General features: G+C 43.9%; 1 protein-coding gene across 1 annotated transcript in view; it reads left to right on the top strand.

Moving 5' to 3' along the window:
* The window catches only part of CDCA8 (cell division cycle associated 8), a 34504-nt gene extending 22756 nt beyond the window's left edge, over nt 1-11748 (top strand). Inside the window, exons 6-11 of the mRNA XM_073615518.1 lie at nt 4036-4115; nt 6435-6511; nt 7533-7631; nt 8371-8497; nt 8679-8765; nt 11484-11748. Of these exons, the coding sequence (XP_073471619.1) occupies nt 4036-4115; nt 6435-6511; nt 7533-7631; nt 8371-8497; nt 8679-8765; nt 11484-11519 (506 nt within the window). The 3' untranslated portion in view covers nt 11520-11748. The remainder of the gene's footprint in view (nt 1-4035; nt 4116-6434; nt 6512-7532; nt 7632-8370; nt 8498-8678; nt 8766-11483) is intronic.
* The last annotated feature ends 5046 nt before the right edge of the window (nt 11749-16794 follow it).

Raw genomic sequence — 16794 nt, 5'->3', positions numbered from 1 at the left:
TCAGAGAATCTATTCTCAGGTGGGCTGAAGCAAATGTCCTGTCCTTTCGGCGGTGCATTTGAAGGGGGAACAAAATCAGGTGGCGGATTTCCTCAGCAGGAGGTTGCTGAGAGAAGGCGACTGGGTTTTGAACCAGGAGGTTTTCGAGGCAATATCTCGAAAGTGGGGAAGGCCTTGTGTAGACCTCTTCGCTTGGAGAGAAAACAGAAAGACGCGTCTTTTCTTCTCCCTGAACAGATGGGACGGGGCACTTGGAGTGGACGCGTTGGCCCAGAGCTGGTCTTTTGCCAGGTGTTATGAACCCCCCCCCCGTACTGATTCCAGCGGTACTGAGAAAGTTCAAGTTAGAGAGCACAACTCTTATTCTAATTGCACCACGTTGGCCCAGGAGGCCGTGGTTTTCCATCCTAAGGAGTCTAGCAGTGGAACCTCCCTGGTTTCTGCCAGTCCAGGAGAATCTTCTTTCTCAGGGGCCAATCTGTTGTCTTCAGGTGGAGAGGTGGAGCCTCGCAGCTTGGCTACTGAAAAGGAATTGCTGAGGGGCAAGGGTTTCTCAGATCGTTTAGTGGAAACCCTCCTAAATTGCAGAAAGAGAAACGCAGGTTATCTACCTGAAGACGTGGAAACGTTTCAATAGCTGGTGCACAGAAAGTTCCTTTGATGTGCGCAGTCCCATACCGGTATTAGAATTTCTGCAATCAGGGGCAGAAAAGGGGTTAGCCCTTAGCACCCTAAAAGGACAGGTATCCGCTCTGAGCTTTTTTTGGAAAAACAGCTAGCAATAGACCCGTGGATAGTTAGGTTTTTTTAAAGCCTTAAGCAGGCAGAGACCAGTTAGAGTCTCCCCCTTCCTAATGTGGGATCTTTCTTTAGTTTTACAGGCCTTTACGGTGGAACCTTTTGAGCCGTTAGAGACTTGTACGTTAAAATGGATCACCCTCAAAACAGTGTTTTTGGTGGCGATCACTACGGCAAGGAGAGTGAGTGAACTCGAAGCCCTTTCTATTAGAGCACCTTTTTTCCAGGTGTTTCCGGACCGTGTGATTTTTAGAACCGATCCGGCCTTTTTGCCAAAGGTGGCCTCAAGTTTTCATAGAGGCCAAGAAATTGTTTTGCCCACCTTCTCTTTGAATCCTGTGAGGGAACAGGAACATATTTTTCATAAATTGGACGTTAGAAGGTGCGTCCTTCAGCACTTGGAAGGTACAAAACCATTTAGAAAATCTGAGTCTTTTTTTGTATTATTTTCAGGAACTAGGAAAGGATGCAGAGCCTCTAGGCGCACAATAGCTAGATGGTTAAGGTTAGCCATTATCCAGGCTTACGTAGTCAGTGGTTTAGAGCCACCGGAAGGTATTAGGGCACAGTCCACCAGGGCAATGGCGACTTCTCAGGCAGAGTGGGCTGGTGTGTCTCCGGAGCAGATCTGTAGGGCAGCAACGTGGTCCAGATTTGACACGTTCCTGAGGCACTACAGATTGGATCTACTGTCAGCAAAAGACCAGGCTTTTGGTCGTAAAGTTCTGCAGGCAGTAGTCCCACCCTAAGGTAAGGTGCTCGCTTATCCTCTCTATGGTGCTGTCCTGAAAGATGGAAATGGGAAAATCGGAGTTACTTACCGGTAACATCCTTTTCCAGGAGTCTTTCAGGACAGCACAGATACCCACCCAAATTTTTGGACATTCCTGAAGAACTCATCGCAGGAGAACGTCAGGTAAGATTATTATGACGTGTTCTTGTGTCTCCCCAGCTGGCCGGAGGTCCTCTTGAAGAACTGAGGGGCCGTGGGGGGGGACGGTGAGGATTAAATCTTGAAATTGAAGGCGTTGTTTCCTCAAGAGGGAAGGAGCCAAGGTCTCTCTATAGTTCTGTCTTGAAAGACTCTTGGAAAAGGACGTTACCGGTAAGTAACTCTGATTTTCTCCACGGCTTCTCCAGACCCTTTCATTTCTGTCATGTGTGCTCAGGATGAACCTGCTCTCATCTGTGAAAAGCACAGGGCGCCAGTGGCAGACCTGCCAGTTCTGGAGTTCAATGGCAAATGCCAATCGAGTTCCACGGTGCCGGGCAGTGAGCACGGGGCCCATTAGATGATGTCGGGGACTCGGGCCACCCTGATGAAGTCTGTTTCTGATTGTTTGGTCAGAGACCGTCACACCAGTGGCCTGCTGGAGGTAATTTTCTAGGGCACTCTGGCAGTGCTCATCCTGTTACTCCTTGCACAAAGGAGCAGATACTGGTCCTGCCAATAGGTTAAGGACCTTCTATGGCCCTGTCCAGCTCTCCTAGAGTAATTGCCTGTCTTCTGGAATCTCAATGCTCGTGAGACTGTGCTGGGAGACATAGCAAACCTTCTGGCAATGGCACGTATTGATGTGCCACCCTCGAGGAGTTGGACTGCTTGTGCAAACTTTATAGGGTCCAGGTATCGCCTCATGCTTCCAGTAGTGGCATTGACCCTAGCCAAATACAAAGCTTGTGAAAAACTGTCAGAAAAGATGAGGGGGGGGGGGGGGGGGGGGGGGGAATGTCCGTGGCCTCCACTTGTAAAACCATTCCTGTTTTGTAGATAGTCTCATTGTTGCCCATCTAGTGCACCTGTTGTTTCACAAGTGGTTGTAAAGTCAGAAGGTTTTTATCTTGATGCGTTAAGATAAAAAACCCTTCTGTGTGCAGCAGCCCTCTTAAGGCCTCTTGCACATGATACTCCTGTTTGAGTATCTACTTTTTCAGACTTCCCTTTTTTTTTTTTTTTCTTTTTTTTTTTTTGTTGTAAATATTTGCGCGCATTTTCGTTCTGCATAAAATGTAAATGGGCAAAAAACTGTACTGAGCTTTTTCAAGCTGCTGTGTGCAAGAGGCTTAATACTTACCTGAGCCCCACTTCAGTGATGACCACGAGTGCCTCGGCTGTCCGGGACTCTTCTGCTGAAACACAGTAGCAGTGCTATTGGCTCACGCTGCTGTCAGTCATGTAGCCAATCAGGAGAGGGGGCGTGGCCAAACCGGGGCTCCATGTCTGAATGGACACTGGGAGCTGCGACTCGGGTGCCCCCATAGCCAGCTGCCTGCTGTGGGGCACTCGACAGGAGGGAGGGGCCAGGAGAGCTGAAGAGGGACACAAGAAGAGAAGGATCTGGGCTGCCATGTGCAAAACCACAGGGCAGGTAAGTATAACGTTTGGAAAGTTTTTGTTTTTCTCTAAAAATAGCAATCACTTTAACACCAAAGCAGCTGAAACTGATTAACAACCCCCTCTGCTATTTAACTGGCCAGATCAATATCCCAGGAGTTTAAAGTGGATGATACACAGAGATGAAACAAATCTCCCTACATAAGTTTTACAAGTATATCTGCGGTCTTCAGCTTTCTACATTCTTTAGAATGTGGACATCGTGTTAGAAATTTTTCTTCCTGTTTCAGCAGTGGGAGGGAAGTCTGGGCATACACTGTGAGAGCTGATTGGAGGAAAGGCACACGCACCCTCTCCTCATAGGCAGAGGAACAAAGAAACATGCAGAGCTGTGCTGTGAATAGGCAAGCTCTCTGCTTATCTGTCTCTAAGTTGGCTCCCCAACACAAATTTCCAGCTGCTTTTATCTCCTGTGTCGGAGAGCTTGTCAGAAGTTATGTTGATAACAGAGGAATGGAGCAGCAGAAAGACATGGGACTTTGGGCTTTGGAGAGAGATAAGAAGTAAACACTACAGATATATGTGCCCAGGTCAGATTTCACGAATGTGGTTTTACATTCACTTTAATTGATTTGATGCTATACTCTAAATTTAAAAAGTGTTCCTTAAATTTTTTTGAGCAGTGTATATGCTGCCATTTTTTTTTTTTTAGATGTTTGTCTTTTACCAATTTCTTTTTTTAGGGATTTTTTTTTTTTTAATTTATTTATTTTAAAGGCCTTATTTTTTTCTTTGCACTTGGATTTTTAAATTGCCCTCAAGTGCACAAAGCAGAGTCTACTGTGCTAATATATGGTTGTTTTTTTATTTTTTATTTTTTTTGCTACTTCATTTTTCTACAGCTAGAAAAGCAAAGTCTAACTCCGTTGAAGATGGTGGGGAAAACAATCCAGCACAGAGTGTTCTGAGACCAAGAACAAATGTAAGCTTGAAAATCTCTAGATGCAATGATGACAGTTTACACACTTTGCTTCCCAAACCCCTTCGCTAAAAGGGTTTGGGAAGCAAAAACATGACATGGTTCACGTTGCCTTGCAACACACACTGCACACAAAGCTTCTCATTTTTCTTTTCCCAACATCTAACTTTTGTTACCATATTGGTTCTAACCAAATAGTATTTTAGAGCAAGGTTTTAGAAAATAGAGGCCTTATTATTAGAGTGTGTGTGTGTGGTGTGTGGTTTTTTTTTTTTTTTTCTTATCCAATTTTGTCTGTTGTTGCCCATATTGTGTTGAGGGTGCACTTGCCCTAAATGAATCTTGGGATTAAAGTGGGAGTCCGGCGACCAATTTTTTTTTTTTTTTTAGGTCATTGAGACACTTTGCTAACCCCAAAATAATACTCAGTCTGGGTGTAATATTTCCGCCTCTGTTTTCGTACTGAAGAATAACTTAAAAGATGTGATGCTGGCTGTTTCCATTTTGCTTGTGGGCATGTGAAGCCCACAAGCATTGATTTCCTGGATGCGGTGAATGCTGTTCATTCACAGCTTGTTCACACGCATGATCATTGTTTCCGCACTGAATCTTGGGAAGCCTGACACTAAGCTCCCAGGAGACAGTGCGGTGCCGGGCAAAGGCAATAAACGCCTACTCCCATGGGAGGAGAGACAGGAAGTGCCACTATAAAGGTAATGACAGCGATAAAAAAAATTTTCGCGCGGCATTTGAACATCTATGCAATTAACTGAAGGGGGTAAGATTAAGTTCAAAATTTGAGTGGAACCCCGCTTTAATGGAAATGCCAGTCTAACAGTGTTTGTTTCTCAACCTTTTTTTCCCATTCAAGCCACCCTTTAAAATTTTATAAACAGTCTCAAGGCACCCCATTCTAAAATGTAAAAACCTATTCTAATAGTTTTACATAATGCTTTATATACATTATTCTAGCAAATACACTTTTGCATACTAGTACCGGCTAGTATTCCAGCATTTCTCATCTCCCTCAGTTTTTGTCCATCACTCAGCTAATGTGACCCTAGTGTTGACCGAGTGGGGCCGGGGAGGGTCAAACAAGAATGCTGTGCAAGCCATCAACACCCTTTTTTATCAACACTGATGACATCACTGGTTGTTGGGACGCCGGTGGCTGGAAGGTTAAAATGGTACACAATAAAAACCTGTGGCTTTGTGTAACTAAAAGGCCGGCTTTTTAGGCATTTCTTTTTTCAAGGCACCCCTTAGGAAACCTCAAGGCTGGTCTAACATATTAACAGTTTAAGTCCACATATTGTTGATGATCTTAATGTATTGCTGGCCTTCAAGATATCAGCTTTGATTACAAAGCTTTGCAGGCTAAGATTTTCACCTTGTCACATTAGAACTGTTGTCACTCTGGAAAGCTCTGCTCTTGCCACTTTTGCTTGTTGTAGCATGAATGATGCTTATAGCTGTACATCCTGTAAGCACATGTACCAGTTTTCTGTGGCAAAACAAGCCAAAAAAGGGATGATTGGAATGACTCCTTTTTACATTAGGATGAAAAGGTGACTGGTTCGCTAAAAGGTTAAAGTGGAACTAGGGTGAATACTTGTCCAATGGTCCCTCACCAGCATTTTCTTCTGAGTGCCAGTCTTTGGGCCTCTTCATTGGCCAGGGGGGGTGACCTCACTCTTGCGCATGTGCAGCAACTAGTCATCCTGGCACTGTAAGCAGAGCTGCTCATGTGCATCTCGGCTGCAGTGCTGGAGAAGACACAGGCAGGTAGGGGAATTTTTTATTTTATTTTTTGCAGAAGAGACAATGAATGTCTTTTCTGCAATAAGTCTGCCTGCTCGCGGTTTCTTATAGCAGAACTTCAGTTCTGCTTTAATGTTAGGGATTACTAATTAATTTAATTAGCATCAGTTGACCTAGGGAAGAATGTTTCTGCACGTAACTCTTTTTATAACACGTTAGTCTTATTTTTGCCATAGTTGCCTAGTAGCTGCTATTTCCCCTCACATTTATGCTATTTTAATGTTTGGACAGTTTTTACTACCCACATGGATGCCACATTCCCAGAATATTCATGCCGGTGGTGATCTAGCAGCGTGCATAAGTAAGGTGTTTTAAATTCCAAGGGGACACATTAAAATAAAGTACTGTATTATCAAGCAAATGAGTGTACATAAACATAATGCACAGACATCTGGAGAACTTTGCTTTACTGCTATCAAGTACAGTATTTATTTCCTAATTGCTTTTATCATATCTAGCTGTATGCATGAAATTTATAGAAATGTGTTCTGTATTCGTAAGGCAAAAGCTTCCGCTACCAAAAAACTTGGAACTACAAGAAAAACAAGAACGTCTGCTGCAAACACAACTGCTAAGAGGTAAGGTTGCCATAGTTTCTAAAACTGAAATGTCAAAAGATAAGCACACAGAGATGGGGACGCTTTTTTACTTTTTTTTTTTTTTTACTCTTTCTCTTTCAGTTTTTCTTTTTTTTTTTTTTTTTTTGATCACTTTTATTCCTATTACAAGCCATGTAAACATCCCTTGTAATAGGAAAGATGCGTGACAGGTCCTCTTTATGGAGAGATGTGGTGTCTGTAAGAGCCAACCTGGCAGGGAAGGGGTTAACACTAGGGGGCGATCAAGGGGTTAAGTGTTCCCTAGGGAGGTGTTTCTGTGGGGACAGTGTAGTGATTGGAGGAGGAGACAGATCGCTGTTCCTAATCAATAGGAACAGTAGATCTGTTTATTCCCCCCTGACAGAACGGGGATCTGTCTGTTTACATCTCTCGGGAGCGATCGCGGGTGACCGCCGTACACCGATGGCGATTTGCCAAGGAGAACCAACCTGCCGCAGTACAGCTGCGGCTACTGGTCTTTAAGTGGTTAAGAGGCTGTTTCCAGCCCACTAAATACAGTTGGTATTAAAGTGGTTCTAAAGCCTAAACCATTCTTCACCCTAATGCATTTCTTGCATTAAGGTAAAAAATGTTTAGGCACCAGCATCCCCCAGTTCTTCTCCCCCTCACTTCCAGGTTTCCCTGGTTTTGCCATTGGCTCCCACTGCTTTTGATCAAGCAAGTGACAACGGGGCAAGTCTGAGTCAATGGACGCAGCAGCAGGCCTTGAGGGCGAGCACGCACAAGTGCCCCCATGGAAAGCTGCTTCCCATGGAGGTACTGGAGAGAAAGGGGGGGGTCCAGGAGTGCCAGTGGGGGGACCCAAGAAGTGGAGGTTCATGGGCACATTTTCAGTGCACAAAGCAGGTAAGTATAGACGTGTGTGTGTGTGTTTTTGTTGTGTTGTTTTTTTTGTTTTGTTTTGTTTTTCCTTTTACCTTTTTACACTTGGTTTAGGCTAACATAAAATCTGTTTTAATTCCATTTTCTCATAATATAGAACAAGCAAGAGAGGTCATGCAGCACTTTCTAAGAGCAGATTGGCAGATTCTTCGGTACTGGGATACACTCCAATGATTACACCCAAAATTGACACTAGGTAACTACAACATGATTCTTTACATACAGAAACCGCAATTCACTAAGCTATAAATATTATTTGACAAATAATTAGTTTTTACCCATATGACAGTTGAAGATAAGTTGCATGGTTAAAAAGGACAACCTTTATGTTGATTTACGTATTTCATATGTTATGATCATTACAGGTATTAACACCGTTGAAAGGTATTAATACAGTTGAAAGAATTAAGAGCCCTTTAACACTGAGCCGCCCATAGCGTCAGCGGTAAAACCCTGCTATTTTTAGCGGCGTTTTACTGTCGGATTAGCGGGGCACTTTTACCCCCCGCTAGCGGCCGAGAAAGGGTCAAAACCGCTCGCAATGCGCCGCAACGGCGGCGTTTTGCCGGCGGTATCCCAGCGCTGCCCCATTGATTTCAATGGGGAGCAGCGGTGGAGGAGCAGTAAACGCACCGCTCCAAAGAAGCTGCTGACAGGACTTTTCCTGACGTCCTGCCAGCGCAGCGCTCCGGTGTGAAAGCCCTCAGGCTTTCACACTGGAGACAATGCTGCAGCTGTTTAAGGGCGGATTGCAGGCGCTATTTTTAATGCTATAGCACATGCAAAACGCCCTTGGTGTGAAAGGGGTCTAAGTATTTTTAGCTATTGTGAATCAATAACTGGCAATGTGATAGAGATCACAGAACAACTTGAAGCAATGAAATCAACTACACCACCTGCTGAATGCTAAAAGCTCTACCTGATATTTTTTTTAGGATACGTAATACTCCAGCTTTCAGGACTCCATCAATGAAGGAGCCTGTCTATACTTTTTCAGCCAATGGGAGTCCACTGGGTGGCATGAATGAATTGTTCATTAATTTACCTGCTGGGGATGGAAAGGTAAGTTTTTGTGTCTGTAGTGAAAATGTGTTTTTATACCTGCCTGGGCTCATCGCACAGTGTAGAGTGTGTGTGTGTGTATAATATATTTTTTATGGTTTGCATTTTCTTCTGTATTATGTTCAGAAATGGTGACATCAGTCAGTGTGTGCCTAATATATTTTGTTTGTTGATTGTAAAGAACATTCGTCTAACAGCTGAGGATATGGATATGGCAAACCTTAGTCGCCTTGACAAGAAGGCTTTTGATAACATCAAACTTTTATCAGTAAGTTTTCATTTTATTTAATTTTTTTTTTTTTTTTTTCATGTCTCAAGCCAGATTATGATAAGAATAATGTGTATGTAGGAATACACAGCCTCTTGCCCCGCAACTGTTCTGTGTGACATTTCAATAAAGTTCACAAAAAAATGTGATTAGTGCGATGCGACTGGAACATCAGCACCGCGGTGATCCTGCCAGACTGCGCTGCAGCAGCTGGTTTGAATTGACCGTAAAGGAATGTGTGTTTGCATCCATTTATTACAGGTTTTAACCCAAACTAATATTCTTTGAGAATTATGATGTATGCACTATTTTTTGCTTTGTTGACTTGTTTTGTCTAATCAAGCTGAACAAATTGGGCTCTTCCAGTAAAACAAAAAACACGCACAGAAATGTAGTGTTAATGCACCCTAAACAGTGATCAAACACTTATGCATTTAACGTATGTTTTATAAACGGTATCTAATATTACTCCCAACGCTCTTCTCGCACCCTGTTTCCTGCTGTCTTGATGAAGGAAACCTTATGGATCCCTGAAGCTTGTTGGCTTGTCATTTTTGACTTTTTATGATAAACTTAAACTCCGTATTGTGTCTTAAAGAATCTGTTCCCCTAAAATTTCATATTCCTAATATGTTTGTTTTGCCATGTACTTGTGTTAAAAAGCATCTTGCCATCTTTGTATTGATTTCTTTTGCGTGAAATACATGGTGATCCTGCTCTTCTATTTCAAACTGACAATGCTAGGCAAAGAAGCACATCTATCCTGGCATGGTCAGTTTTCTGGCTGTGCAGGGATAATAGCTTCCCTATCTTCTAATAATCAGGCTTGTGCTGACATGCCCCATTACCTCCTCCTCCTTCCAGCACAGCCATTCACGCAGGAAGATCAGTGTGCTGCTGTTTCTTCACCCTCAACTCTCCAAGCCCCTTATGCAGCTGAGAACAGGAATTGTTATCACTTAAACAAAATATATATACATGAATGATTTTTGTAAATCGTATTCACACCCTATTATAATCTGCTGCTCATTGATTTTGTCTGGTTCAGGTTTCTCAGTGCGTATGATTTGGGATATGATTTACTTAAATTAGGGATTACAGTTTGTGTTTAAGTTCAGATTAAAGCTGAATGAACAGAATTAATTTTGGGTGACCCTGGTGGCCAACACCTGCTGGACATTCCTTGTTTGGCAAAGTGAAGGCGTCACGGTGAAAAATGATTAGTTGAGCAGTGGCTGCATCCAATAAGAGCCTTGGCCACATTGGGGACACTTGTCCATTGACACTGTGTAGCGTGGATGTAGGAATCTTTTTGGATTGTTTTTCTGTTCAGCCTGCAGGTTGAATGAGAAAAATCTATTTGTATGACCATCTTATAGTGGAACTTTAGTCAGAAAATTAAGTCCTGCTAGATCACATCAGGCTGGCCCCTTTTGCAGGTATAGCTCTATGTAAAACATTAAAAATAAGTGTCTATACTGTTCTAAATCCAGTAATGCACAGTCTTACCCTCCTATGCACATGCTCCATTGCTCTCCATTCTTAGGCACTGCCAAATTTGTATAGGTTCATCTGCTGACAGCCTTAAAGCATGATTAAACCCTCCTATCCTTTACATCCAAGGAAGCTGCTTCTGTTTGATCTGCAACTGTCATGGTTCTGCACATGTGATCAGTTATGACATCAGCCATTTGATGGTTTGATAGTTTGGTTGAGGACATCGGCAAATGTGACAGTTAGCAATCCCGTCATGCCAGGAGGTGGAAGCAGAAGAGGGACATTTTTCCATTTTTGAGGTGTAGGCAGATAAAGTCAGTGTTGCTTATCTGCTGCACCCCAGGGGGTGGGGGCTTGGGGGGGCCCCATGATTTCTAACAGCCCTGAGATCAGCAATTGAAACCGTTAAACTGGTGGGTTTAGTTCAGCTTTATGATTTTACTGCTGTTCAGGGGCTCGGGGCTCCAGGCTTCAGCAAAATGGCAGCCTCCAGCAAGAGTTAAAGTGACACTAAATGTTCGTTTAAAAAAAAAAAAAAAAATATAGCATATCATACTTACCTCCACTGTGCAGCTTGTTTTGCACAGAGTGGGCCCCGAACCTGCTCTTCTGGGGTCCTTCGGCATTGGATTTGATTGACAGCAGCAGGAGCCAATGACTGTGCTGCTATCAATCTATCCAATCAAGAGCCGAGAACCCTGGCCAGAGAGAGAGCGAGTCCCCGTGGGACGAGTTCGAGGGTTCGGGTAAGTAAAATGGGGGGTGGGGGATGCATTAAGGTGAAAAAACACGAACCTTTACAACCCCTTTAACAGGAGCAATGCTGGAGGCAATTTACAGCACACACTAATTTTGGTAGTGAAATTATTGATGTGGAATGTATGTTCCTTGCTTAAGAACATTGTTTTTATTACGCTGTTCTGAGTAAAGTTCTGCTTTAAGTAAACGTTCTTGTGATAAATGCATTGTTTTTAAAAATTGTCATCAGAAACCAGTAAGCCACTTTTCAGAAGCTAAAAGTTAGCAAAATGTATAGTATAAAATTATGTTGCAAAAAATAGCCCATATCTGTTATGAGAGCTAAAGCAGTTTTGAGTGCTATATTATGATAGTATAAGGAGGTGTTTCATTTGAAAAATAACTTACTGTATTGCAAATAATTGTAAGTACCGTTTGGCATGGACTGTTGGTGTAATCTGTAATTATTTTTTTTTTTTCCAGAGTCGCCTGGAAAAACTCTGCAAAACACTAAAGTGAACCTTTTAAAGCCGCCTTTGTGGAATTTTATTTTGTTTTTAGGTTTGGTACATTGTACCTTTTGTAAATAGCTGTAATTGCATTTTTATTTTATTTCTATAGAACTAAAAAACCTCAATTTGTTATGGAACTGAAAATACTTTTCTGTGTCAACTATTTTTTTTGTTTACCAACTTTTTACCAATAAAGCCCACCTTTTCTTCTGGGTAAAACTTGACTGAATAGAAAAGCATTGTGTGTGTTTCTTTATTATACATCATGGGACACAGTGTGTTTTCATATTCATTAAGAAGATAGTTATGCTGCCACCATTAGGTGATCAGTTGCTGGCAAAAAAAAAAGATAGGAAGTCCCCTCCCCAGGCATAACTCTTCCCCTTTAGGCAAGAATTCAGTTTTTTGCAGATCTCTGCATGAATATATCTAGCATCTTGAATGGTTCCATCTGAGATTCAGCCCCCGATCACACCGGTGCGACTTGTCATGCTGTTTGTTTCAAATCACATGACATGTTTCACCCTATTGTCCATAATGGTATCGGTCAAATCGGTGTGACTCCATCCAGTTGTAGTTCTTGCACTACTTTTTGCAAGTTCAGGTCCAACTTGCATAGACCTCTGTGCATGAAATCAGAGGTTTTCCAAGTAGCACCTGAAGTAGTATTACTTTTGAAATATTGCTACTTCAAGTGAAGGCTTTCAAGTGGGGCTTTGAGACCAAATTTTTATTTATTTGTTTGGATCCTATTATATGGCTTGTCAACATACAGAGTAATGACACCGGACCCTGTGCAAAGCTATATTGCCTTATGCGCCGCTAAGGTATTATACAGGTCCAGGGCAGTGACCCCCTGTGGGGGAAGTCCCTGAAGGACCTTAGTGGCAGAGCATGTCATGATGGGGCGTGGCAAAAAAAAAAGGTTTTAATACTTTATTATTTTATAATGTTAGGTGTGTGTTTGTCGCAGCACAGCATCCTGAGCTGTCCTGAGAGCTACATAGCAGTGACGAAACTCAGAGTGTCCTGGGTGGCTTTGGATGTCAAATGCAGATGGTGGAGAGTGCTTATCTGTCCCCTGCATTTGCTTGAGACTTAACTATGCTATCATGCGTGACATCACAATTGGGGTTAAAGTGATTGTAAAGGATCTTCTTTTTTTTTTTTTTGTTTTGTTTTTGTTTTTTTTTATAAATAACAAACATGTAATACCTCCACTGTGCAGCTTGTTTTGCACGGAGTGGCCCCAAACATCCTCTTCTGGGGTCCCCCGGTGGCTCTCGTGGCTCCCCCCTGCATCAGATAACCCTCTAGGAGAAGCGCTCTCCTGAGGTGGTTACCTTGCGGGCGCGCTCCTTGATTTACGTCCAGACATGAATGCCAGACTCGACCCCACCCCCCGGGTCATTGGATTTGATTGACAACAGCGGGAGCCAATGGCTGCGCTGCTATCAATCTATCCAATCAAGAGCCGGGTCCCTGTGCAGAGATGGACACCACGTCCCTGCCGGAGAGATGAAGGGGCTCAGGTAAGCAAAACGGGGGGGCAGTGACCGCCAGATGTTTTTTCACCTTTAATGCATAGGATGCATTAAGGTGAAAAACACAAGGGTTTACAACAAGTGCCTTGGTGGTGGCCATCTTTGATCCCCAAAGAGAGGTAAATACAGGTTGCATCATCGGTAGTGTCTAGTCAGACTACAGCATAGCCTGCCTGGTGGGACTACAGATTGCAGCAAAGCCAGCTTCATAGGACTACAATTAACAGTAGAACATACCAAGTGGGACTACAGGCTGCAGTCACAGCAAGTTCCTTTCCTTGGGGATTAATGGGGCACTGGTAGATTTCTTAGGTGACTTAGGCCACTGATCCCAGCAGGGTTGCTATATACATGTCAGCAGGCCCATGTCTTTCCAACAGCAGTTAGGAGGGGGTCCAAAAAGCTTCTTCAGGTACAGAGGAACCTGAACACAGTCCCCTGTGCAGTGTATCTTCTGGGGGACAGTTTGTTTCTGTGTGGCTTTGACTCCCTCCCTCCATCTATCTGTTGTCACGTTACCGCCGGGGCACCTTCTTCTCCAATTCCTATGTGACCAAGGAGCAATTCTCATCTGCTATTGTTGAGTTGCAGCAATTTTCTGAAATACTTGCTAGTTTGGACCACCTTGGTCACAAATGAAAGCATTCCTCCTTTCCTTCCCCCTCCTTATTACAGAGGAGAAACCAGTGGAGGAACACTTGCTTTTTCAGGTTGAAGGGGATGTTCAATCCTTCCCGATACATCCTCATTTTAAAGAATATTTTGTACGTGGCCTGAGCTCACCCTAACAAGGTGTTTGTTCTGCCAAAAAGGTCCCCTCTGTAATACACCATACCAAGTGAAACTGGCAGTTTCTTATATCATTAAGACCCTTGTGTGCCCAGTGGACGAGATGCCTGAAAGATGTCTGGTAGCTTGGGTACGCTGGTGAGAGCAGCTTTACAATCAGCAATTGCGGCTGTTGGTGTATGTGTCTCAGTCACAGTCTTAAAGTCTGGGCTCATTTTATGAGATGAGCCCAGACTGTGGAAATAATAAATCGAGCAGCAACCTGGAATATTTTTCACATGCTCTTAGCTTCTCAGTGGAAGCATAGACCTACTCCATACAGCAACTTGCATCTTGGGGTCTTCTCTGTACACATGTGCAGAAAGAATCTTATCGCTGAAGTACTGATCAGTAGAATTGCACTGCGAGAAACATGTGGAACATTTACCCTTTCTGGAAGAACATTTGTCTGATCCTGTTTGGATTATTTCATACAAAAGTTTACTGTGGGGTAGAGTACTCTGTTACCATTTGAAAAGAAGGCTAGGCCTACGGTTTAATACCTGCCACTTCTACTTAAAAAAACGTATATTGTGTGTTTGTGAGTGAGATACAGATATATATATGTATATCAAGTGGGCAATTTACTGTCCTAGCAAACAAGGGTTGTAAACCCTACAGCTGGCCTTAATTGTTGTTCTCCAACGACTACAGGTAGGTTTTGTTTCATCTCATTAAACCATTTCAATACTGGGCACTTTTACCCCCTTCCTGCCCAAGCCAATTTTCAGCTTTCAGTGCTATCGCACTTTGAATGACAATTGCGCGGTCAAGCAACACTGTACCCAAAATAAATTTTTATCATTTTGTTCACACTACTAGAGCTTTCTTTTGTTGGTATTTATGCACCACTGGGTTTTTATTTTTTGGTAAACAAACAAAAAAAAATGAAATCTGTAGGGGAAAAAAAAAAACGAATTTTCTTATTCGTTCATTCACATACACAGCACTTCCTTTTTCAGAACCATAGGGTTATATTGCCCCCTACAGGAGTAGGACACTAGGCAGAAAAAAGACTTGGCTACGCCCATGGGAAGTCCTAGGTGATATATACTCCCCTCTCATCTAGGCCTTCAGTTTTTGTTTTTGTTTTTTTTCTGCCTAGTCAGGAGTAAGACCTAGTTCCCTGCTTGGATTTCTGGTCCTGGCAATTTTTTGTTTTTGCTTTTTAAGCTACTTTTTTTTTTTTTTTTTTTTTTTTCTTTTGGATTTTTTCCTGGGAGAAATACAATCAACTGCTCGACTGGGCAACGGGCTGGACACTAAGAACCAGTGGTCTTCCCAGTCTGGCCAGTGAGTGTGTGCAGACCGCAGCTACACGCTAGGTCGGCTGCGACATAGCCCCACTGGACGGGGGCTGGCACTGCGAGTTAAAAGTCTCGCGAGGTCGCATACGACCAGGTCTCGGCCTGTGTTGCAGCGTTCCTCATGGCCAACAGTCCCCCACTTCGGTGGCGAGAAGGATCTGTCTGGGAGCGTTACCCGCGCACTTACTGGAGCGGTAAGTAAGAGGCCCCCTCCTCTCCTTCCCTGGAGTGGTGTGGGGCGCGGGTACTCCCTGGGGCGGTCGGTCCATCTGGGGCTCTCCACATCCCCCCCTTCCCTGGGTGAGACCCATGCCTCTGGCTTGGGTGCTTTGGAAACTGTCCACCCCCTCTTCCCCTCCAGGGTTGTCACTATGGGGGTGTACACCTTGGCTCCTGATGGTTGAGTGGGTGACCAGGCATTCGCAGATACCTGCTCCCTGCGGCAGCCCTCCACTAATTTAGGTTGTGGCTTTGCAGCCTACCGAGCACTCGCGGCGGGCGGCCGAAAATTTAGACCATGGCTTTTGCGGCCTACCGAGCGGGCAGCGGAGGTCGCTGCTTTGCGTTGCGGGCATCCAGATGTCATGGGCCCAGATGTGTTCCCTGTGTGAGGCATCTGTAGGCTCCCCCTGTGCAGGATTTCCATAGGCGCCCCTTCTGCGGGGTCTCAGCCAGTGCCCCTGTTAGGGGTCCAATGGTGCCCCCTGTGTGGGGTATCAGTAGGCGCCACAGTGCGGGGTCTCGGACAGTGCTCCTTGTGAGGAGCCTGGGTCCGTGCCCCCTGTGCGGGGCCTCGGTTGACGTCCCCCGTGTGGGACCTCGGTGACGCCCCTGTGCGGGGCCTAAGGCGGCGGAGGTCTCAGTCGCGCCCCCCCCCCCTGTGTTCTTTGCGTTTTCACATATATATATATATATAATATATATAATGTGTGTTTATATACATGTATGTGTATGTGTGTATACATGTGTATATATAATGTGTGTGTATATAATGTAGGGGGACTCATTATTTTATTAACATTAATCCACACCGTCTGTCCGTGTATTGAGCGGTGATAATTTATCACTGCTTAATAAACTGACATCTTGGTGTTTCCGTGAATTTCTGGTGCTGTAATCTCGTAAAGTCTCACGAGATTCCAGTATCAGGGGCCGTTCTCCACTTTTGGAAGCGTTTGTAGATCGCTTCACTCCTCAGAAGGTGAAGCGATCTACACCGCTTCATAAACTGGCACACAGAGGAGAAAGATCTTCACTGTGAATGCCGGAGAATGAAGCAGTGAATAAATTTCACTGCTTCATAAACGGAGACCGTTGTGTTTGCTTATAGCAGTGAATTACATTGCTATAAGCAAGCATTTTACTGAATGAAACTGATTTATTCCGTTTGTTTTGTTGTTATTAGTCAAAGCTAATCACATGGTACAGATGGACTGTGATTGCCCCTGTCTGTACCATGTGATCAAATTGACCAATCACAGCTAGCAACACAATGGCTAGCATGACAAGAAGCCATTCATTGTGTACAACTGTCACGACCTGCTGTGAGACGAAACATCGGCTGTGCCCTTCTGACTTGGAAGGTTATATTTTTGGTTGCTGT

Source organism: Aquarana catesbeiana, linkage group LG02 (genome assembly GCF_042186555.1).
Source record: "Aquarana catesbeiana isolate 2022-GZ linkage group LG02, ASM4218655v1, whole genome shotgun sequence".
NCBI classification, from domain to species: Eukaryota; Metazoa; Chordata; class Amphibia; order Anura; family Ranidae; genus Aquarana; species Aquarana catesbeiana.
Note: the sequence above shows the minus strand (reverse complement) of the source record. Positions and strands in the feature narration are given on the sequence as shown.